Source organism: Suricata suricatta, chromosome 17 (genome assembly GCF_006229205.1).
Source record: "Suricata suricatta isolate VVHF042 chromosome 17, meerkat_22Aug2017_6uvM2_HiC, whole genome shotgun sequence".
NCBI lineage: Eukaryota > Metazoa > Chordata > Mammalia > Carnivora > Herpestidae > Suricata > Suricata suricatta.
This window is the reverse complement of record NC_043716.1, coordinates 25,714,077-25,738,406: the sequence shown is the minus strand read 5'-3', so window position 1 is coordinate 25,738,406 and position 24,330 is coordinate 25,714,077. Positions and strand designations below refer to the sequence as shown.

At 37.9% G+C, this 24,330-nt stretch overlaps 1 protein-coding gene and 1 long non-coding RNA gene across 2 annotated transcripts in view; one reads left to right on the top strand and one right to left on the bottom strand.

Annotated features, from left to right (window-relative positions):
* The window catches only part of DHX40 (DEAH-box helicase 40), a 45,290-nt gene extending 23,031 nt beyond the window's left edge, over positions 1-22,259 (top strand). Inside the window, exons 11-18 of the mRNA XM_029928171.1 lie at positions 22-102; positions 969-1,126; positions 12,766-12,880; positions 13,916-14,024; positions 14,729-14,823; positions 18,568-18,637; positions 19,093-19,321; positions 20,753-22,259. Of these exons, the coding sequence (XP_029784031.1) occupies positions 22-102; positions 969-1,126; positions 12,766-12,880; positions 13,916-14,024; positions 14,729-14,823; positions 18,568-18,637; positions 19,093-19,321; positions 20,753-20,892 (997 nt within the window). The 3' untranslated portion in view covers positions 20,893-22,259. The remainder of the gene's footprint in view (positions 1-21; positions 103-968; positions 1,127-12,765; positions 12,881-13,915; positions 14,025-14,728; positions 14,824-18,567; positions 18,638-19,092; positions 19,322-20,752) is intronic.
* Positions 1-24,330, bottom strand: part of LOC115282243 — a 44,442-nt gene that overhangs the window by 12,340 nt on the left and 7,772 nt on the right. The window lies entirely within an intron of this gene.

Below are 24,330 nucleotides of genomic sequence, written 5' to 3'. Positions count from 1 at the left end.
ACATCTCATTTAAACACACAGGTTTCCCTATTTGGATCCACCTAATGAGAGGCTTATTTTGGAAGCTCTTAAACAACTTTACCAGTGTGATGCTATTGACAGGTAAAACAGCAGCAGCAACAAAAGCCCAGCCACAACAGATGTTCGTCTTTTTCTGCTTTATTTTTTTTATCTTCATTTTTAATTTTTAAGTAAACTCTGTGCCACATTGGGGCTCAAACAACCCCATGATTAAGAGTCATATGCTCTATTGGCTGAGCCAACCAGGGATCCCAATCTCCTTTTAAAATAGGGTTCCTAATAGTTTCTTTTATCAATAGAAAATGATTTGTTTGAATTGAATGGATTATTTTACCTGAAATTAGAATTTGTCCTCAGTTTTTCTTCGCTACACTTCTGAATTTAGAAATTACATGATAAAGGTGTCTGGGTGGTTCAGTCGTTTAAACATCTGACTCTTGATCTCAGCTCCGGTTTCTATCTCAGGGTTGTGAGTTCAAGCCCCATGCTGGGCTCTGTGCTGGGTGTGAAGCCTACTTAAACAAACAAACAAAAATTATATGATAAAATTATGTTTATACTTAGTATTATTTAACAAGTAATTTTTGAGTACCATTTCAGTGCCAGGAATTATTGTGGGCTTAATAATAATAAAGGAGCCAGAGTCCTTGTTCTCATGATTGTGTGATGGGGACAGATTTGGTAATTATCTGTATGGTCTTTTATTATACTACTTTATTCTGTCTCATTGTTTAGTTTTTTGGATGTATTGGCCCTTGAAAGCAGAGTATTTATCATCTTTATGTTTCTTTTATCAGTGGCCACTGTGTCATATTTCTTATATTGAATTGAGTTTCTGGAGTTGATTTAAGATAATATAAATTATATCTGATTTATTCTGAATGATGAACATTTCATTTGTACTCTCCCAAGGTAGAAAGACTTAAGAACCTTTTCTTCCTATTAAGGAGTGGCCATGTGACCAGATTGGGTTTGTCTATGGTGGAATTTCCTCTCCCTCCACATCTGACATGTGCAGTAATCAAGGCTGCTTCTCTGGATTGTGAAGATCTACTACTTCCAATAGCAGCGATGTTGTCAGTGGAAAATGTCTTCATTAGACCTGGTAAGAAGTTTATTGATAAGTTTTTTAAAAGTTAATAGGCGGGGCACCTGGATGGCTCAGTCAGTTAAACCTCCGACTTCGGCTCAGGTCAGATCTCACGTTCATGAGTTCGAGTCCCACATCAGGCTCTGTGCTGACAGCTAGCTCAGAGCCTGAGCCTGCTTCCGGTTCTGTGTCTCCTTCTCTCTCTGCCCCTCCCCGCCATGCTCTGTCTCTCTCTGTATCAAAAATAAATAAAACATTAAAAAAAATAAATTAAAAAAAAAAAGTTAATAGGCTTTATATTTTAGACCCGTATTAGGTTTACAGAAAAATTGAGGGTAAGTACAGACATTTTCCTTATTGTTAACATCTTTGATTAGCATAGTACATTTGTTATTATTGAGGAACCTGTATTGATATATTATTAACTAAAAGGATCACTTTATTGTATGTATATTCTTTGAGTTTTGACAAATCTGTCATGACACATTTCCACTACAATAATATACTAAATGATTTCACTGCCCCAAATATCCCTTGTGTTCCACTGGTTCATCCCATCTTTTACCCCAAACTCTTGCAATCACTGATCTTTTTACGTCTCCATAATTTTGCCTTTTCCAGAATGCCAGATAGTTGGAATCATACAGTATGTAGCCTTTTCACACTGGCTTCTGTAGCTTAGCAATGTGTATTTAAGGTTCCTTCTTGGTTTTTTTGTGGCATAATAGCATATTTCTTTATTGCTGAGCAATACTCCATTTTGTGGAATTTATTTATCTTTTCACGTGTTGAAGGACATCTTGGTGGCTTTTAAGTTTTGGCAATCAGGAATAAAGCTGCTGTAAACATCCTTGCGCAGGTTTTTGTGTGGACATTCGATTTCAATTCACTGCTGAGTATAGTGTAATAATATGTTTATATTTGTAAGAAACTGCTAAAGTGTCTTCCAAAGTGTCTGTACTGTTTTGCACTCTGACCACCAGTGAGTCTGAGAATTATTCTTGCTCCACATCCTCATCAGCATATGGTGTTATCAGTGTTTTGGATTTTGGCCATTCTAATAGGGTGTAGTGGCATCTTGTTATTTTAACTTGCAGATCCCTGACGACGTGACATTAACCATCTTTTTATATGCTTATTTGCCATTTGTATCTTTTAAGTAATTCACACCCAATGTGAGGCTTAAACTTACAACCCCAAGATCAAGAGTTGTGTGCTTCATTGACTAAGTTAGCCAGGCATCCCCAGGTCTTTTTTTTTTTTTAAGTAAAAAATTTTTTTAACATTTATTCATTTTTGAGGATGAGAGAGATAGAGTGTGAGCCGGGGAGAGGCAAAGAGAGAGGGAGACACAGAATCTGAAGTAGGCTCCGGGCTCTGAGCTGTCAGCACAGAGCCTGACGTGGGGCTCGAACTCACAGACTGCGAGATGATGACCCAAGCCAAAGTCGGACACTTAACTTAACTGACTGAACCACCCAGGTGCCCCCCACACCCTCCCCTGCCCAGGTCTTTTTAAATCAGGTTATATGTTTTCTTATTGTTGAGTTTTAAGAGTTCTTTGTTTATTTTGAAAAACAGTCCTTTATCAGGTAGATCTTTTGCAATTGTTTTCTCCCATTCTGTGGTTTGTCCTCTCATTCTTTTGATATGGTCTATCATAGAGCAGAAGCTTTTAATTTTAATGAAGTCTAGTTTTCAATGACTTCTTTCCTGGGTCATGCCTTTGCTGTTACATTTGAAAAGTCATCACTATACCCAGTTTCCTCTAGTATTTCTCCTATGTTATCTTCTAGGAATTGGATGTCCATTTGTTCCAGCCCCATTTGTTCAAAAGGCTGTTGTTTTTCCATTGAAAAGCCTTTTCCCCTTGTGAAGGATCATTTAACTGTATGTATGGGTCTATTTCTGGGCCCTGTATTCTGTTCCAGTCATCTCTTTTTCTATTCTGTCAGTACCACACTGTCTTGAGTATTGGAGCTTTGTAGTAACTCCTGAAGTTGGATAGGGTCAGTTCTCTGACCTTGCTCCTCCTCTTCAACATTGGATCTTTTCCGTTCCTACATAAACTTTACAACTAGTTTGTTGATATCCATAACATATGTTGCTGGGACTTTATTTTGGATTATGTTGAATCTGTAGATCAGATTGGAAAGAACTGACATCTTGACAGTATTGAGTTTGCCTATCCATGTACATGAAATATCTCTCCATTTATTCATATTCTCCAGTAATTCACTGGGCAGGTTTTATTACCATATATCTAGCCCTATGAGACATGAAACCGAGGATAAACTAATTTTACATTTTGTTATCCTTTAACTTAGTTGTTTGAAATAGACAGTTATAATGTTCCTGGCTGAGAGTTCCTTTCACTGGTAAAGGAAGATAGTATGGTGGACCTTTGCCCTGTTATAGTACATTAGTAATATATTAACTTTTTTCCTCCCAGAAACAAAAGAAATGGGAAGTTCAGCCCTTGTACTCTAAGAGAATTGTTTTGAGGTTTCCATGCCTTTAAACTTCTGCTTCATTCCTTTCTTGGTATGTGCATATGGGACACAATTTACTTCGCCCTGTGTCAGCTTTACTTCCTTCTGATGGGGGAAAATCACAATTTGTTTTCAAAGGCGTTTCTGAGTAGATGGTGTATCTTTTCTACAGCCACGACTAACAATAGTGTGAACTATTATCCTAGCCATATCCCTTTATAGGCTGTGAGTATTTGGTCCAGATTGTTTTGTTTTTGTCAAGATTATAATGCAGGATACACTTTTCTATAAAAGTCCTCTGGTTTAATCAGTGTGTTGCTTCTCCCAAATAGATTGTAGTCTTAAGTGTCAGAATTTTGACTCTAGTAGTACCCATAGTTATAATAGTTCTTTTTCTGGTAAATACCATATGCTGTAAATAAGGTTGGCTGGTGTGGGTCAGGGAATGGGTGAAATAAGTGAAAGGAATTAAGAGAAACGAACTTCCAGTTACAAAATAAGTCATGGAGATGAAAAGTACAGCATAGGGAAAATAGTCAATATTGTAATAATGTTTTACAGTAACTGCACTTACATTGAGTAATGAGTAAGATTGTACAATCACTGTATTGTACACCTGAACCTAATATAACGTTGTATGTCAACTATCCTTTAATAATAAACTTAAAAAATAAGTAAATAAATAAATACATTTGGCTGGTTTTCAAAGCTAAAAATACTCTTAAAGGATTGAAGTGGGAGTCAAGAGATCAGAGTTCTAACTTGCTTCCATCGCAGCCTAATTATCTGACTATTGGCCCAGTTTTTCTGGATTTCATTTTTCATTTGTGAAACTGAGGAGTTAGATTAGATTAGGGTGATCCAGTCTAGGTGATCCAATCTAACTCCAGAAAAAGGAACTGGTTTTCTTCATTGGAGTATTAAAGCCAGTCTGGTGTTAGCTCTTTTTTTTTTTTTTTATTACCTTTTTATTGTAATACAATTTCAAATTTACAGAGATGTTGAAAGAGTAGTAGAGGAATTCCTTTATACTTTTTACTTAGTTTTAGCAGTTTTTAACATTTTGCTGCATTTGCTTTATTACTGTTTTTCTCTTTCTCTCTCTTTATATACATACATATATTTTATTTTTTGAATCACTTGGGAACATTGCTTTCCCTTACCATGAAATACATATATATGTATATGTATATTTACTAAGAATAAGAGCAATCTCTTATTCAACCATAGAACATTTATCAAAAATGGGAAATTTAACATTGATTCAATACTATTATCTAGTCTGGAGTCTATATTCAAATTGTCTATTGTCCCTAGAATATACAAAAGTAGTTTTTGATTTCCTCACATATACCACTCTTTGCTTACAGTTTTTTTTTTTAATGTTTGTTTATTTTGAGAGAGAGAGAGATATAGCATGAGCAGTGCAGGGACAGAGAGAGAGACAGAGAATCCCAAGCAGGCTCTGCAGTGGGGGCTCAAACTCACAAGCTGTGAGATCGTGACCTGAACCAAAGCCAAGAGTCAGATGCTGAACTGACTAAGCCACCCAGGTGCCCCTACAGTTTTTATTTTTGAGATAAAGTTTACATGTCATGAAACGTATAAATCTTAGGTATATGATTCAATTAATTTTTACAAAGTGCACATACCATATAACCCATACAAAACAGATGAACATAAGGGAAGGGAAGCAAAAATAATATAAAAACAAGGAGGGGTACAAAACATAAGAGACTCTTAAATATGGAGAATAGAGGTTTACTGGAGGAGTTGTGGGGGTTGGGGGGATAGGCTAAATAGGCAAAAGACATTAAGGAATCTACTCCTGAAATCATTGTCGCACGATACACTAACTTGGATGTAAATATAAAAAAAGAATTTAAAAAAAAGGTACATTTATATCACTCCAGAAAGTGTTTTCCGTGCTCCTTCCCAGTCAAATGCTATCCCTTTTTCCCTCAGTGAGCCATTTCTCTCTCTCTTTTTTTTTAGATTTGTCTTTTGTGAAACACGATAGGGATCATGTTGAACCCTTCATTCTTCTGCTTAACATGTCCCTCCTGTGGGGATTATAATATACATCTTGAATCATAGTTTACTCAATGAATATTGCTTCATGTGAAATATAGGAAACCTTGCAACAACTTAGTTTCATTTACTCCCCCACTGCAATTGTTGTCATATATATATATGAAAACATAGGAAGGTTTAAAGGAAATATTCTAATACTATATTTGGGGTTTGTAATATATATGAATAAGAAAGAGTGAAAAATTAAGTCTATTCCACAACTGGATGTAGAAGTCCAGGCTTGGTTTTAAATTTTTTATTTATAATCTTCTGTCTTAGAAGATTATTGACTCAACATCTTAGCTTTTTAGGTTTTTCGGGTCTTAGGTTTTAACTATGTGTTTGTTTGTTTTTTTAAAGTTCTTGAGTTGGTTTTTGGCATCTCGAAGGCCTTTTTCTGGGATCTGCACTTCAGCAAAACATTATTTGAGAGTGAATTATATTTGTAGGCACTCAAGGAAAAGAGAGACTTGAAGTCCTTTTGTTATCCTGATAGTTGGTCTTAGATATCTGTGGACATAAATCTAACTCTTCAGACTATTCAGATAGTATAACCAATAGGAATATGTCTTAGGTTATGTGCTCTAATTTGGTGAGATATTTTTTCTAAGTCTTGCCTTTGTTAAGCACTTGAGTTAATCATGTTAATGGATATGAAACATGAATGACCCCAAAAGCACTAAGGTAGCTCAGAGATTTATCAGTGTTTCTAAATTCCGCAGAATGAAAGTGTAACTATAAAGCAGTGGCCTTTTCTATTAGTCAGACACAGGATTGAGGGGTTTTTTTCCCCCCTTAAATACTGACCTAGGCCTATTTTTTTAAAAATAAGTGCACCTGTGTGTCTCAGTCAGTTGAGGATCTGGCTCTTGGTTTCCACCTGGGTCATGATCTTGCAGTTTGTGGGTTCGAGCTCTGCATTGGGCTCCATGCTGGCAGCACAGAGTCCTCTATCTCTGCCCCTGTGCCCTGCAGAAGCACACTTTCTCTTTCTTTCAAAATAGATAAATTGAAAAAAATAGACAATATATATACATGAGTTGTTATTGTCAAATATATTTCTATGTTATAGGCCCAACAACACTATATTTTTTCAGCTTATTTATGCAGGGCTCGAACGTATGAAACTGTGAGAGACCATGACCTGCACTAGAACCAAGAGTCTGATGCGTAACCAACTGAGCAACCTGGGTGTCCCCCGAACAACACAATTTTAGAGATAATGTGTCATGCAATTTCTTTTTAAATCACATAAGGGGATATAGTAGAAGAAATAATTATAATCTCTTTTTTATATACCTACATACTTAATCAGTGCTCTTTTTCAGTGTCATTCAAATTATTGTCTGGTATTACTTCCTTTTAGTCTGATAACCTTCCTTTTTTATTTCCAGTAAGTCAGGTATTACCAGCAATGAATTCTTTCCGGTTTTACTACCTGGGAATGTCTTTCTTTTTGCCTTCATTTTGAAGGACTGTGTTACTGGATATAGGATTCTTAGTTGACAACTTCTTTCAACACTATGAATATATCATCCCACAGTCTTCCAGCATCCATCACTTCTAATGAGAAGTCATTTGTTAATTTTATTGGCCTTCTCTTGTGTTTAACTAGTCATTTTTCTTTTGCTGCTCTCAGTATTTTGGCTATTATGTGTTGGGGGATCTTTTTTCTTTTATCCTACTTGGAGTTCATTACAGTTCTTCAATGTATAGATTAATGTTTTTCATCAAATTTTGGAATTTTTCGGCCATTGTTTCATTGACTTTTTTTCCTGCCTCTTTCTCTTCTTTCCTCCTGGCAGTTCATTATACATGTGTTTGTGTATTTAATGGTGTCCCACATTTCTCTGAGACTGGTCATCTTTCATCATTCTTTTTTTCTCTTCTCTTTGGATAGGATAGGCCCTCTTGATGTATATTTTGTGGGTTCTTCTGCCAGTCCTTACGGCCACTGAGAGTCGGCTACTTAAGTACTGGTTGGTTGGAGGTTATACTTAAGACTTTTAAGGGGCGCCTGGGTAGCTCAGTCGGTTAAGCCTCCGACTTCCGCTCAGGTCAGATCTCATGTTCGTGGGTTCGAGCCCCGCGTCAGGCTCTGTGCTGACAGCTAGCTCAGAGCCTGGAGCCTGTTTCTGGTTCTGTGTCTCCTTCTCTCTCTGCCCCTTCTCCTCTCATGCTCTCTCTCTCTCTGTATCAAAAATAAATAAAACATTAAAAAAATTTAAAAAAAAAAGACTTTTAAGCTAGTGATGTTTTCACCCTTTAGTTTTGGATCTATGTCATGTGGTTTGGAAACTTTTTGTAGCTCAGAGATTTAATGAGTTTGTCCTGTGTTCAGCCATAGACTAGAGGCTCAGATGTTGCCTTTCCTTTTGCTCCTCAGAACATATAACCTTGGGCATTTACACAGTCCCTTACAGTATCAGGACAGCTTTGGGTTTAGCAGGTTTCTCTGAATTTTCTGTCAAGTTTTTGGTCTATCTGCTTCAGTTTTTTGTTGGTTTGCCTCAAATGGTAACACAGTAAGCTGTTAGTCTCCACTGATTGTTGCTGATTGCACTGTTGTTTTTGACAATGCTCTTGGGGCATAAGTTGCTCCTAAGTCTGATCCAAATAAAGTTGCCCCTGCAAAGGTGGAAATTATTGCTGGTTTTTAACAGTACTTGTCCCCATCCTCTCCTGGGAAGAAGCTCTGTGCTATGGAGCAGGAGCTGGGAATTGACTGGGAATCTGCTGTTTACTGGCTGCCCCACCAGGATCCTCTCTATAGAGCAGAAGCTTGAAGTTAGAGGTGGTGGGAACTGGTGCTTCAGTTACCACCACAGCCCAGTATGCATCTTCTTCAGCACAAAGCTTGATAAGAGACCTCTGTGGATATTTACCAGCTGCCAAAAAAACCCAACAACCCCAAAACCTGGAGTAGTTCTAGAAAACTGGAAGTAGTAGGAGCTACCACGCAGCTGCTGCACTTACTAGGCCAGCTCTTCTGCAGTACAGAGCTGTTCGGGAACGGAAAGCTGTGATGCACGGTCATTAGCTGTGCCCCCATTCATTAGCTATGTGGCCTGGATCCTCCTTACAGAGTAGGAGCTGGAGGTGAGGAAAAGGGTGCCACTTTCAGGCTGCTAAGCTCTCTTCCACACACAAAGCAATGGAGGGTTGAGTGTGGTTCCTACTCATATGTGGTGCTGCCTTCTGTTCTTACTGAATTCCATAGATTCAGTCAGTCTTTAGAGACCTTGACTTCGCCTAACTCCTTATATCACCATTCCCCAGACATGAATATAGTTAAAAATTTAAACACTACATGAAGTAGTAAGTGAAAAGTAAGTCTTCTTTTCTTAAACATGTCCTTAGGTCTGATTCCTAGAGGCAACAGTTGCTACCAGTTTTTTATTCATACTTAGATACTATGGCTTACATATAAATATACAACTAATTTTTAAACCTGGATCATGAAGAACTTTAGCTGCTGAAAAATGCAGCTTCAGCATTTGAGCATGTGACTTATACCCAAAATGTGTATTGCCTTTCCAACTACTTCTATATGCATTTGTAGTCTTTCTATAAAGAACTTTCTGGCTTGGGTCTTGGTAGATCATCTAATTTGGTTTATTATATGCTTACTGGTAAAACTGGGTAGTATTCTGAGATCTAACATTAAATAAAGATTATAAACATCAAAATGATTGTATTGTCAATATATTTAATGATCTTTTGTTGTAGTGAACCGTATACAATGTCTCCTAGTATGGATATTGTTTTAGAAGTCAGACAATGGAAAGAGGGCTGTTAAATATTTTTTAGGTTTTTTTGGTTTTGTTTTGTTTTGTTTTAGCCACCTGAAGGCATTGCCTTAAGATGGACCAAATTTAAAAGAACAACACTGGGTAGGTTCTAAATCTTTCATTTTAATTGTGATATTTTTAGAAATAAAGGGTACTTTATGTGTATGGGACACTCATGGTTTTATTCTTCTGCTTCAGCTCTGAGGACTGTTATTATTCTTGATATCCTCTGTGAAATAGTTTTGCTCTGATTGATTGCTGTATGGAAAAGCACGGAATTATTTTCCCAAATGGAAAGATTCAGCTGATACAACCTGGTTTTGCTGCTTCACCTTCTTACTTACAGTTCTTGCCTCAGTGATATCTGCCTATTTGCATGAGATAAAACTGACAATAGAATTTCATTTGGGGAAAGCTAATAAACGAGAGAAAATGACAAGTCTACTGGAAAGTAATTAATGATGGCTAATCAAACTTGTTTAGTTAGAGGATAAACTTGCTGAGATTGTAGGAACTGTGTATGATGTGAGTTGTGACTTTCCTATACATATTCAGAATTTACTATGGGACTTCTGCTTGTTTTAATTTTAATTAATTAGGCTATTTTGGGGGGAGAGTCAGGGAAAAGGAACAAAAAGTGTTTCTATTCTCTTGACTTTGAGAATAATGGAGGAAGAGAAACAGAGACACAGAGAAGGTAGCAATATGGGATGGACAACCAGGGAAGCAGTATGCTCTCTACATGTTTAAAAATGTGAGCAAGTCACCACTCTAAACAGCAGGGATCCAATGTTAACCATGCAGAGTTAATCTTCATAGAATATGAACTGAGCTTGAAATTTTAATCTACACTAAATTTTTTTAGTTATTCTGACATTTTAATAAGAGATGGTTAAGCCACCTGTGTAAATTATGATAGTAAGTATTACAGCCAAGTTGAATGGTCAGCTAGAGGCAGAGAAAGAAGAACTGAGCTCAGGTAGGAAGTGTCTCTGAGGCTTCAGAGCCCAGGGGTCCAAGGCAACTGGCATTCTACAGTTCTACAGCAGGAAACACAGGGATCCAGGAGCCCCTGTCTGATAGATAGGCTTGTCTCCTAGTGCTGGGAGGCAGGGGAAGGTGAGGCTTGAATCTAGTGCAATTTGACTTTTGGCATAATACCTTTTGGACAGTGGTGATTCAGTGCTTGAAAGTAAATGTTTTGTTAAAAATCAGTTTCCCTGAGTGGTTCAGGAGATGGGAATTGTATTTTCACCTTGACAGGGCTGTTGGTATGGCCTATAATCATATTCTCTCTCTTGTCTTTAGCTGCTTCCTTTAGTTGTTACCTAGGTAACAAAGGCGGAAGCTACTTAAAGCCTGGGATGAAAGACTTTTTATCTTCAGGAGTGTTTTCTTTAATCAGATTGCTTTCCTCCTAATACCAGGATCTACTGCTTTGCAGTTTCACTTCATAGGCTATATAAGTACTTCTCTCTAGTACCAGGGAATATGGTACCTATGCTAAATCTAGTTCTGATGGGTTTACTGAAGAACAAACTGCGGTATGATGTGGTACGATGAATGAAGGAGACCTAGGACATTTTGAAAAAAATGTGGGACTCTGAAAGATACTTAGCTTGGGCAAAGTGGTATGTGGGGAACTCGGGCAATTAGAGAGCATATCAGTCCTGAGTGGGGTAGGGTCAATGTCAGTAACAGATAAATTTCAAAAACAAATGTTGAGCATAAGAAATCAGACACAAGAAGTACATTTATACAAAATGTATACAAAAGCCTTCTGTGGGGTTAGAAGTCAGAATATGGTTTGTGGAAGAGAATAGGTTGTTACTGGAAAGAGAGCAAAAAGAGGGCTTCTGGATGTTAGTAGTATTCTGTTTGTTGATTTGGGTATCGGGTACATTGGTATATTATGTTTATTAATACTGAGCTGTACAGTTATGACTTGTTAGTTTTCTGCATGCACGTTTTACCTCAGTATAAAGTTAAAAAAACAAAGGGCTAGAGGTCATTCAGTTCTGCTTATATGATGGTGTAATTGCCTATAATTAGGAACAGGATAAATAGGGACTGGTTAAATTGTGTTATGTTCCTTATACACACAATGTATGGTATTTTGTACAATGTAGCTATTTTTAGAATGAATAATTCTACTTATACTGACATGAAGCCATTATTAAATAAAGGAAGTTTCAAAACATATAACAGATTTATGTGAAAATAAACCACTGCATATATAAGCTGGTTTATACATAGGAAATATCTGGGTGGCTTAGTCGGTTGAATATCCAACTTCAGCTCAGGTCATCATCTCATGGTTCATGAGTTCTAGCTCCACTTTGGGCTCTATGCTGTTAGCCTGTCAGTGCAGAGCTGGCTTTGGATCCTCTGTCCCCCTCTCTCAGACCCACTTGCACGCTCCCAGAATCAATAAATATTAAAAAAAGAAAATATCTTGGAGGACACACATTCATAACAGTGATTAGCTATGAAGATTGGTTTATGGGTAATGTGACAAAGTGGGGGATGTTGAACTTTTACATAATTTTTTTTACTGTGAACATGGGTTACTCTTATGATCAAACTAAACTTAAAAAGTAAATTCTAAATACTTTAAAGGCTATATTGGGAGAACTAATGTTACTATTCTGGTTAAATCTCTGAAGTGTAGTTAAAAGAAGAAAAGGAGTGGGGTGCCTGTGTGGCTCGGTCAGTTAAGCATCTGACTTTTGATTTTGGCTGAAGTCATGATCTCATGGTTTGTAAGTTCCAGCATCAAGTCGGGCTCCATGCGGACAATGCAGAGCCTGATTAGGATTCTCTCTCTCTGCCCCTCCCCCATTCATGTGCACATAAGTTTACATGCGCATGCTAGCGCTCCCTCAAAATAAATAAAAACTTAAAGAAGAGGGATGCCTGGATGGCTCAGTCAGTTAAGTGTTTGACTTCTGCTCAGGTCATGATCTCACAGCTTGTGAGTTTGAGCCCCGCACTGGGCCCTGTGCTGACAGCTCAAGAGACTGGAACCTGCTTTGGAGTTTGGTCTCCATCTCTCTCTGCTCCTCCCCTACTCACACTCTGTCTCTCTTTCTCAAAAATAAATAAACATTAAAAAATTTAAAAAAAGAACAAGAAGAAAAGAACTTATGTGAGTAGAGTCCCTCTACCAAGAATTAATATAGTTCCACTTTATCCACTGCAGATGGTGAGGCAGATTCTAATGACCTTGAGTAAACAAAATGAATGTAGGCATTTGATGTAAAGCATAATTAAATTTCCTTTCAATTTGTCATTTTAGTTGATCCAGAGTACCAGAAGGAAGCAGAACAAAGACATCGAGAATTGGCAGCTAAAGCTGGAGGATTTAATGATTTTGCAACTTTAGCTGTCATCTTTGAACAGTGCAAATCAAGGTATGTGAAACAGTTCTACGTACTAGAAAGTGTCGGTTTAAATTTTTTTTTATGTTTATTTTTGAGATAGAGCATGAGTAGGGGAGGAGCAGAGAGAGAGAGAGAGAGAGAGAGAGAAACACAGAATCTGAAGCAGGCTCCAGGCTCTGAGCTCTCAGTACTGAGCCCGAGCTGGGGCTCAAATCCATTAACCGTGATATCATGACCTGAGCCACAGTTGGATGCTTAAGTGACTGAGTCACCCAAGTGCCCCTCAGTTTTTTTATTGTTTTTTGAGAGAGAGAGATGGAGAGAGAGAATTGCAATCAGGCTCGGTGCTGTCAGGGTAGAGGCCAATGTGGGGCTCAAACTCATGAACCCTGAGATCATGACCTGAATCAAAACCAAGAGTTGGAAGCTTAACTGACTGAGCCACCCAGACACCCCTAGAAAGTGTCAGTTTAAAATATAGCTCTAATATGTATTTACTATGTAACTTTAGACAGTAAGGTTCAGTGGGGATAATATCAACCTCAGGCATTTTTGTGAACATTAGTGAGATTTATCTACGTTGGGTGACTGTTACTAAGTAGAAATTTATTATATAATATTAGTTCTCTTCTTTCTTTTCCTAAACCTTTCTTGAAAATGACCTTATAGAATTTTGGTTCTCTAGAAGTACCTTAGATGAGAAAATGGATATTTGTTAAACCATATATGTATAAAAAGAAATTAATTTACAAATTATCTTTTAATTCACTCAGAGGCAACTTCATAATTTTGTTTTTTCAAATTCCTTAAACAGCTTTCTCAGTAATGGGACAGGTCTCACAAAAGAGCTAAGTGTTGCTTGTTTGTTTCTAGTTTTATAATAGAAACGAGAATGTTAGACTGCCTTTTTTTTTTTTAAAGTAAACTCTATGTCCAGTGTGGGGTTTGAACTCATGACCCTGAGATTAAGAGTCACATGCTCTACTCACTGACCCAGCCAGGTGTCCCTGGTAGACTTTCACTTAGAGAAGATATTTTAATGATACCAATATTTTTGTTCTACAGTGGAGCTCCAGCTTCATGGTGCCAAAAACATTGGATTCATTGGAGGGGCTTATTTTCAGCATTTCGTGTTGAAGCTCAACTTCGAGAACTAATCAGGAAACTTAAACAGGTGATTGCTACAGTGATCTTTTCTTAAGTCAAATTTTGGCAAGATTCTCTGAGTACTGTACCTCAAACTCTGCAAATTATGAGGTACTCTGATCTCTGGTTTGTAGAATTAAGCCCCATTCCTAACTGCGCATGTGAGTACCAAGCACTGTTCCCTCTTATCCTTTGGGGAGGTTCTTTCCCTGGCCTTCGGTAGTTTCCTCACATTTATATGCTAACCAGTGCTCAGTTGAACACTGGCGGAAGCCCTCCTGCAGATCTCTGGAGCTGTTTCCATCCAAGTTCTCTTCTCTCCTGAACTCTTGGCTTGTGAACTCTAGCCATCTTGGTCTGCCTGAACTCTTAGCTCTGCCTCTTTAGTTCAGGGTGTTCTCCAGATTCCACTGGGTTTTTCCTTCCCTGAACCTTCATCCAGAATCTCAAGGTGGACCGTAACCTGGGGTAGCTGTTGGACTTACTTCATTTATTTCCTGTACTTCATTTACTTCTCAGAGATCACTATCCTTTATCATTTGATATGCAATGTTTTGGAAATCATTATTTCACATAAAACATTTTTTGGTTGTTTCAAGCAGAAGGGTAACTCTGATCTCTCTATTTCATATGGCCAGAAACAGAAGTCTGTAGAAATATGTAGTTTTCAAAATAAAGGATTATTTCATATTATTCTGTAAGATTACCACTGTATATATATTCTTTCTATAGCAAAGTGATTTCCCAAGACAGACCTTTGAAGGCCCTAAACATGAAGTACTACGGAGATGTCTTTGTGCAGGCTATTTCAAAAATGTAGCTCGAAGGTAAGCAATAAGGAGCTTAAGAAATGGATAAAGAAATATTACTGTATTTGACTATAATGTTGAAGTATTTAATATTAAAGATTAATGGTTTATTTAAGCTCTGTGATTATGAAGACATCAATTATAGAGACTCTTCATTTCATAATCATCTCTTGTGCAGGGGAGCTGCAGTGGCACAGAGTAGGGTATTGGGGCTCAGGTTTTGTAGGAGGGAATTTGTAGGAGAGCTGTCTAGCATGGGATATCAGCACCTAAGTTGAATGACAAGGCTCTTCTTGTGGAGGAGTGGCTCTTTGTGGAGTATGAAAGACAAACATGTTGAGCATGGCATCCCTGAGGAAGGATAGCTTGGTGTGGAGTGTTAGTAATTGAGCAGGATGGGGAAGGCACTCATATGGGCTCTGTTTGGTGTTGATTTTTAGAGTCTGAGTGTAGTGAGGGAGGGCATCTTCTTAGGGAAAGGGGTAACGATGGTGGTGATGGGAGATTCATTATATGCAAAGGAATTGATCACATAATTCAATATATTAAGGAATGGTGAAGGGAGTTGGAAATACTGAAAGGGAGAAAATGAGAATAAGCCCTGTGGTGTTGGATTGGAATTTCAGGGTTTCATTGTGAACTTATTTAGTATAGTTAGGTGGATGGATATATAAACATGGGAATAAGAATAGGTGTTATGGTGTATATGTATATATAATATGTGTTTGTATATGTATAAATATATATACACAAATATGCCCTAGCACTCAGATGGACTGGGAGCAATAACACCATAATAGCAATGAATATACTTAGTATTCTTGATCTTGACTTGAAACAGCCATCTGCCACATAAAGGACTCAGAACTGTTTGGAGAAATAGGGGTGAGAAAGTACAAGATGAGCTGAGAACATCTTATTTTGCCAGCAAACACCAAGTGATCAATAAAGATTGAGGCCATGTTAGAAGTACACCAGAGCTAGCTTGAATAGGCCCCAACTGATCACATATAGGACATGTTAAGCATCAAAATAATGATAGTAATGGATTATACAGTGCACTAAATAAAATCTGAAATCATGAGTCTATAGTCATACAAGTTACTAAATGAATAAATTAGAAGTTTAATGACAAATGGAATTAGTTGAGCACCTCTTCACAAAATTCCGTTTTTAAAAAAAATTTTTAATGTTTATTTATTTTTGTGAGAGAGAGAGAAAGAAAAAGAGACAGAGCGCGAGCAGGGGAGGGGCTGAGAAAGAGGGAGACACAGAATCCAAAGCAAGCTCCAGGCTCTGAGCTGACAGCACAGAGCCCAATGCAGGGCTCAAATTCACAGACTGTGAGATCATGACCTGATCTGAAGTTGGACACTTAACTCACTGTGCCACCCAGGTGCCCCTCCACAAAATTCTTAATTACGAAGGGAAAAAGTAACTTTTCATGGAGAAGCCTGGCAGATGCTACCCAAATCAAGCCATCAAAGTAGACACCATTAGTAATGAAACAGATCGAAATCATGTTCTTCATGATAGAATACAATGAAAAACACAGCTTAACTTTTGTGATATTGTTGCCAAAGATGCATTACCTAAATCTAATCATCCCAAAACAGACAAACTCAAATTGAAGGGTATACTACAAAATTACTCTTCAAAAAGCTGTCAGAGGGCACCTGGGTTGCTCAGTTGGTTAAGCGTCAGACTCCTGATTTCAGCTCACGTCATGGGATCACAGAGTCATGGGATTGAGACCTGAGCCTACTTGGGGTTTTCTCTTTCTCTTTGTCTTGCTCCTTCTGTCCCTTTCCCCACGCTCATGAACTCTCTTTCTCTCTCTCAAACAAACAAACAAACAAATAAATAGGGGCACCTGGGTGGCTCAGTTGATTGAGTGCCTGACTCTTGATTTTGGGTCAGGTCATGATCTCACAATTGTGGGAACAAGCCCCAACTCAGGCTCTGCGCTGACAGCACAGAGTCTGCTTGGGATTCTTTCTTTGCCCCTTGGCCACTTGCACATGCATGCACATGCATGCACATGCATGCTTTCTCTCTCTCTCAAAATAAATAATCTTTATATATAAACTAATAATAAATAAAAATAAAAAACTGTCAAGATCATGAAGGTCAAAGAAGACTGCCATAATGAGGTAGACTAAGGGGACATGAAAGGTAAAGTTAATACTTGATTCTGAATTGGAATCCTTTGCTATAAAGGATTTTATTAGGACATCTGGATAAAACTTCAGTGGGATCTGAGGATTAGATGTTAGTGATGTACTGGTGTTAATTCCCTGGTTTTGATGGTTGTATTATGGTTATGTAAGAGAATGTCCTTGATTATGGGAAATGCATACTCAGATATTTGGGGATGATGAGGCATAACGTTGGCAACTAATCCAAATGGTTCAACTAAAAATGATTTTTGGGGGGCACCTGAGTGGCTCAGTCAGTTAAGCATCCTACTCTTGATTTTGGCTCAGGTCATGATCTGACAGTAGGATCCAGCTGGGTATGGAGCCTGCTTGGAATTTTCTCTTTCTCTCTCTCTCTCAAAAAGTTTTTTTTTTCCTATTGTACAAATATATATGTACTGCATAGTATAAAAACAATTATAATGTGGTCTGATCTGGGTTATAATGGGATGTTTATAAAGATTTATAGGAATTCATCTCTGGTGATGGTTGAACGAGGGCTAATATTTTAACAAGTTTTTGGAATAACATTTATGTAGGGAACTGTAGAAGAGGATAGGAATTTGAAGTTAAGAACATGAATTACAGGGATGCCTGGGTGGCTCAGTCGTTAAGCCTCCGACTTCAGCTCAGGTCAGATCTCACGTTCGTGGGTTCGAGCCCCACGTCAGGCTCTGTGCTGATGGCTAGCTCAGAGCCTGGAGCCTGCTTCCAGTTCTGTGTCTCCTTCTCTCTCTGCCCCTCCCCGTCTCATGCTCTGTCTCTTTCTGTATCAAAAATAAATAAAACATTTAAAAAATTTTTTTAAAAAGAACATGAATTACAGAAACGATAGGGGCAATATTCTAATTATCAGGTTTTAGAAAAGTGAAAATTATCCCTTTAAAGAGAGATGTAGCATCATATAAAGATTTAAGTCAGAAGACCTACGTTTGGGACTCGATTTCACCATACATTAACTCTGTGACCTTTAGAAGTCTAGTTGATTTGTTCAAATGTGTTTTGACCTCTTAATAAAAGTAACTTGCTCTCAAAACTCATAGGTTGTTTTGAGGATTTATTACAAAATCATTTTGGAAATGTTAAAGCACAAATATGGTATTATTGTTAATGCTTATTAACAAGAAATGTTTGTACTTAAATGAGTGTTTAAGATGTATCATTGGGGCGCCTGGGTGGCTCAGTCAGTTAAGTGTCCGGCTTCGGCTCAGGTCATGATCTCATGGTTCGTGGGTTCAAGCCCTGCGTCGGGCTCTGTGCTGACAGCTAGCTCAGAACCTGGAGCCTGTTTCAGATTCTGTGTCTCCCTCTCTCTCTGACCCTCCCCTGCTCTCACTGTCTCTGTCTCTCAAAAATAAATAAAAACCATAAAAAAAAATTTTAAGATGTATCATTTAAGATGGCTTGGTAGAGAAGTTATAGTGACAGTTTAATGAGTTTAAACTTCTGTTTATAACACTCTTTGTGGTGGAATACATTATTTAATTGTTCATTGTTAGACTTAGTGCTCTACTTACTTATTTTAGTGTTCTTGTCCTTATCCTTCGGTGTTTTCTGTTTTTAGATCTGTTGGGAGAACATTTTGCACAATGGATGGGCGTGGAAGCCCAGTCCACATTCATCCTTCCTCAGCAGTAAGTGTCTTACTATTATTTTTAAAGTGTCCTTTTTAATAAAGGGAAGAGATTTGTAAAGGTGTGGGAATAATATACAAATGTTTTCTACTTATCACTTTGTGGTTATGTTTAGCATACGTCTTTTTTTTAAAGTCCATTTATTTATTTTGAGAGAGGGGTGAGGGAGAGAGACTCTCCAGCAGGCTCCATGCCCAGTATGGAGCCCTGCCTCATGACCACAACCTGAGCCGAAATCAGGAAGCAGTTACTTAACTGATCAAGCCATCTGGGCACCCCTAGCATGTATCTTTATTACATAAAGCTCCAAAGGTACTGATTGGCCCATGCCTTCTGTTTGATTGAAGAATACAGAAATCAATTCACAGGATTTGGGGCTGTTAGTATTTGGTTGGTCTAATGTGGAATAAGACAGGTTACTGAGTTACCATCCTTAAATAAATTCTTTTGTATAGCTTCATGAACAAGAAACCAAACTTGAATGGATCATTTTTCATGAGGTATTAGTTACCACCAAAGTCTACGCAAGAATTGTGTGTCCAATCCGTTACGAATGGGTGAGAGACTTGTTACCCAAGTTGCATGAATTTAATGCACATGATTTGAGCAGTGTGGCCCGACGTGAAGGGAGAGAAGATGCAAGAAGGAGATGGACAAATAAGGAAAATGTAAAGCATCTAAAGGGTGAGTCATTGACTTGTTCTAGTAACTGACGTCCAGGGAGCATAAATATCCAAATTCTCATATAATTATGGAAATATTGTTACAAAGCTTAGATTCTGGCTCTATCTCCTCAGAAAGCAGAGTTGTCATGAGTCTCAGACTTTGTTACTTTGACTTCCTTCTTTTCTTCCAGTTAATCATGTTTTCCTTAATCCCTGTGTCCAACATTAACAACAATATCTGTTGAGCTTTTACCATGTGCTAACAACTTGCATTACCTCATTGAGTTTTCACAATAACCCTCTGAGGGAAGTACATATCCCCCCTTTATAGATGAGGAAATACCTAACAGTGTATAATAATTTGCTGAAAAATCCTGTAGCTAATAATTTGTGAGTCTGGATTTTGAAACCAAGGAGCCCAACTCAATGATCTAAACTCTTAACCATAAAGCCATACAGCTTTCCATTAGTCCATTGCTGTTTTTATTTTGTTTATAAAATCCTGTGACTATTACTTCAGAACATCTTTTTTTGTCCTAGGGGAGTTTTCTGTGACATGTTAGATCCCTAGTTGGGAGGTGTAAATAGTTGCACTGAACTAGGACAGAAAGTTTAATTCTCAGCTCACATATACGAAAAGCTTTCCAGTAAAGCTTTCTGAGGCTGATTTATGGAGCAAATTTTATTATCCTTTTTTAATGTCATGAGATATAGATCTGGAAGTCTTTAGAAATTTAGTATTCTGTTGCAGTGTATATACTACATGTTTGAATTAGGGTCAGTTGTTCTGGCTCTTTAGGTCCCCATGCATTCATTCATTCATTTACTTATTTATTTTAATTGACTTATTTATTTTTTCCATGCTCTAAAGTTTATTTATTTTTGAGAGAGAGAGCATGAACAGGGGAGGGGCAGAGAGAGAGGGAGAGAGAATTCCAGGCAGATTCCATGCTGACATTGTGGGGCTTGATCTCACAAACTTGATCTCTTGATCTGAGCCAAGATCAAGAATTGGATGCTTAACCAACTGAGCCACCCAGGTGCCCCTCCATGCTCTTTTTTTTTTTTTAAGTTTATCTATTTATTTTGAGAGAGAGAAAGAGAGACAGTGAGTATGGGGGAGGGGTAGAAAGAAAGGGAGAGAGAGAATCCCAAGCATGCTCTACACCACCAGCTCAGAGCCCAATGTGGGGCGCGAATTCACAAAATGTAAGATGATCTCATGACCTAAGCTCACGCTGGACACTCAACCCAGTGAGCCACCCGGGCGCCAGCACGCTCCTTATTTTTTATCCATACTCTACACTGTTTATTTTGAAAGGGCAAATTTTAATTTTCTTTTTTTCCCCCCTCATTAGCATTGAAAAATCAGGGCATCTCCTTCTCTTAACATTTCTAGTACTGAGTTTCACAACTAAAGTTTTGCTGGATTAATTTGTAATGTTTTCAGATGGAATCTCAAAAGAAGTCCTAAAGAAAATGCAAAGAAGAAATGATGATAAATCCATATCAGATGCACGTGCTCGTTTCCTTGAGCGAAAGCAGCAGAGATCCCAGGATCACAGTGACACCCGGAAGGAAACAGGCTAGCAGTGACTCCTCCAATTCAGGAAGTAGGAAAAGCAGCCAGGAAGTGTGCTTCTACTTTGACATTTATAATAAATAGCACTACCAAGAGGAAGTGGTCAGCAGCTGTTATTAGCATATGAGCTAAAAGCAAATCAAAGTTCATCAGTACTAATAAATGGAATTTTCAAAGAAAAGATTGAGTTGCCATAGTCTTAGGCAATGATATATGAAACCAATGAAAGACAATACATGTGGTATTTTCCTCACTTCAACTTTGCTGGCCTTAACTGGTATCATGCTGTCATTGAGGTATTTTCCAAGAATATTGAACTGTATTTAATCAGCGTGTATTCTGTTCACATTTGAAGCATTAGAAATTATTTTCCTTAAATCTCTTTAAGGCCTTCTTGTTGCTATTAGAATAGTATTATATCAGGTTATCAGGTATGTGACCATTTCCTTCAGAAGGCTGAACATAAGAGGTTTTGACTCAGCAATACTTAGATGTCTAACTGTTTAATTGCTACAGAGCTTTATAGATATTTAGAGAAAAGTCTTAATTAATTAGTAAATAAGAAAATTGCCTATGGCAAGATTCTTTGTTGAATTATTATTAATCCTTAAATTGATTTTTCTGGGATTATATAAATTCCTTTTTATATAAAAATATATTGTTTAAAACAGTAGCGATAGCCATTAACCAAAGGACAGATGACTATATGTATTTTTTTTTTTTTTAGTTGTCCCTACATACTTGTATCAGCACTATGTATGTAGGCGTGACAGTGTTCAAACAGCCCCTCCACCTGGCCTGTTCCCTTGCCTCCAGCTGCTTGGGTATGACCATTTAAACATCTGTTATGCTGATCTTGAGATGGGACTTTTTTCAAAGCAGCCAACGTTACATCACCAGTGTTTCAAATTGGAACCTTGAGGCGAGTTATATCACACTCAGGCCACATTCAGCACTTGCCCCTCTGTTGTTTACTGCCTTGTATTCTAGTTATTTGTGTATTTGTCGGTCTCCCTCACTAGATTATACGCTCCTTGTGGGCAGGGACTATGTCTTTTTCATCTCTGTATCTTTCATGGTACCTAGCACAGTGCTTTGCACATAGTAGTCACTCAATGTTTGTTAAATAAAGCTATTAGTGTCATTAAAATTCAAAAGGCAGTATAATGTGTGTTTTTAGATACTTTTTGTAAATATTAAGAATCTAAATTTTTTATAGGTAACTATTTTGCAGTTATTTCCTTTGGTGTCTAAACAGTTTTCTGTTCAGTACTAGAAACTTGAGCCTTTATTGAAAAATCACATAAGGATCTCTTGTTTGTTCGTTTGTTTTTTAATGTTTATTTATTTTTGAGAGAGAGTGACAGAGACAGAATCAGAGCACAAGCAGGGGAGGGGCAGAGTAAGAGGGAGACAGAGGATCCAAAGCAGGCTTCAGACTCTGAGCTGTCAGCACAGAGCCTGATGTGGGTCTTAAACTCATGCACAATGAGATCATGACCCAAGCTGAAGCCGGATGCTTACTCAACTGAGCCGTTCAGGTTCCCCTCTCTGTGTCTGTTCCTAAAAGTTAGTGATGATGGTTCTGCCAACATTCCCTGCATTGTTAATTTGTTCTTTGTAATCTTTCAGTGCTCTGGACACTGTCACTACATGAATCTTACCAGTTTCTCTTCTCAGGTATATTTATCAGTGTATTTTTCTTTTGTTTTTTTAAATTTTTAAAACAATATTTAATTCTTTTTGAAAGAGCGAGCGAGCTGCAGAAGGGCAGAGACAGAAGGAGACCCAGAATCTGAAGCAGGCTTCAGGCTATGAGCTGTCAGCACAGAACCCAACGTGGGGCTCAAACACACGAGCTGTGAGATCATGACTTGAGCCGAAGTCGGGATGCTTAACCAGCTGAGCTACGTAGGCGCCCCCCATCAGTGTTTTTTCTTAAATGTGCTGGGAGTATATGTGGATTCTTAGCATGAAAGCTCTTTCATTTTAATAAATATTAAAATTTATACATTCTAAATTTATAGTCCATACTCAAATTTCATCAGTTGTCCCAATAATGTCCTTTATAAATTTTACCCCATTCAGGATCCCATCATCATGAATCTGTATTGTATTTAATCTCTTTTAGTCTAGAAAATGTCCTCAGTCTTTCACATTTAACATTTTGAATAACATTTTCTGACATTTTTTAGTAATTCAGGCTAAGTTATATATTTTTAGAATTCTTTAATTTTATTTTAGAGAGAGAGGGAGAAAGAGCACAAGTGGGGGAGAGGACAAAGTGGGGGAGAGACTCTTAAGCAGGCTCCATGCTCAGCGTGTGGCTTGACGTGGGGCTTGATCCCATTACCCCAGGATCATGACCTGAGGTGAAATCAAGAGCCAGACACTCAACTGCCTGAGCCACCCAGGCACTCACAGGCTGTTATTTTAAAGAATGTCTTCAATTTGGATTTCTCTAATGTTTCCTCATGGTTATACATTTTTAAATTGGATTACTGCATAATTGGCTTTCCTTAGGCATCAAATCTGGAGGTACATGGTATATGCCCCTTATTAGTGGTACTAATTTTGATTACTTGGTTAGAGTATGTTGATTTCTTCAGTGTAGTTACTCTTATTATTAACAAGTAATTTCAGGATGGATATGTTGAAATTATGTTAAATAGCCTGTGTCTCATAAGTTATCATCCTCTGGATTTATCATCAACTGGTGATTCTTGCTTAATCAATTTTATTTTTATGGCTGCAAAATGGTGATTTATTTTTCCCAATTCTTTTTTTATGTATTAAACTTTTAAATTTTAATTATTTTAATGTTTTTATTAATTTTGAGAGAGAGAGTGTGTAGGCAGTGGGAGGGGCAGAGAAAGACACAGAATCTGAAGCAGTTTCCATGCTCTAAGCTGTTAGCACAGAGCCTGATGCGGGGCTTGAACTCATGAACCCTGAGATCATGACCTAAGCCGAAGTCAGATGCTTAACTGACTGACTCACCCAGATGCCCCCCAAATTTTTTATTTTAGAGAGCACGCACAAGTGGGGAAGAGGAACAGAGCGGGGGAGAGAGAGAGAGAATCTCAAGTAGGCTCCACACTCAGCATAGAGCCTGATGTAGGCCTTGATCCCACGACCCTGGGATCATAACCTAAGCCAGAATCAACAGTTGGACGTTTAACCGACTGAGCCACCCAAGTGCTCCCCCAAATTCTTTCCTATATTTATTTGTTTGCATTATATTATGAGAAAGAGGTTTCTTTGAAGAATTTCTAATAAACAGATGGGAGTTAGTAATAGCATAGATCAAGACAGAGAAGGAGGTCAGGGGCTATTTGAGAAGGATGGCAAACAGTCCAGTTTATTTGGTGCATGAAATGCACTGAAAATGTTGGTTGAGAACAGATTATGGAAGGCTTTGAAAGCCAAGTATGGCATTTGGACTC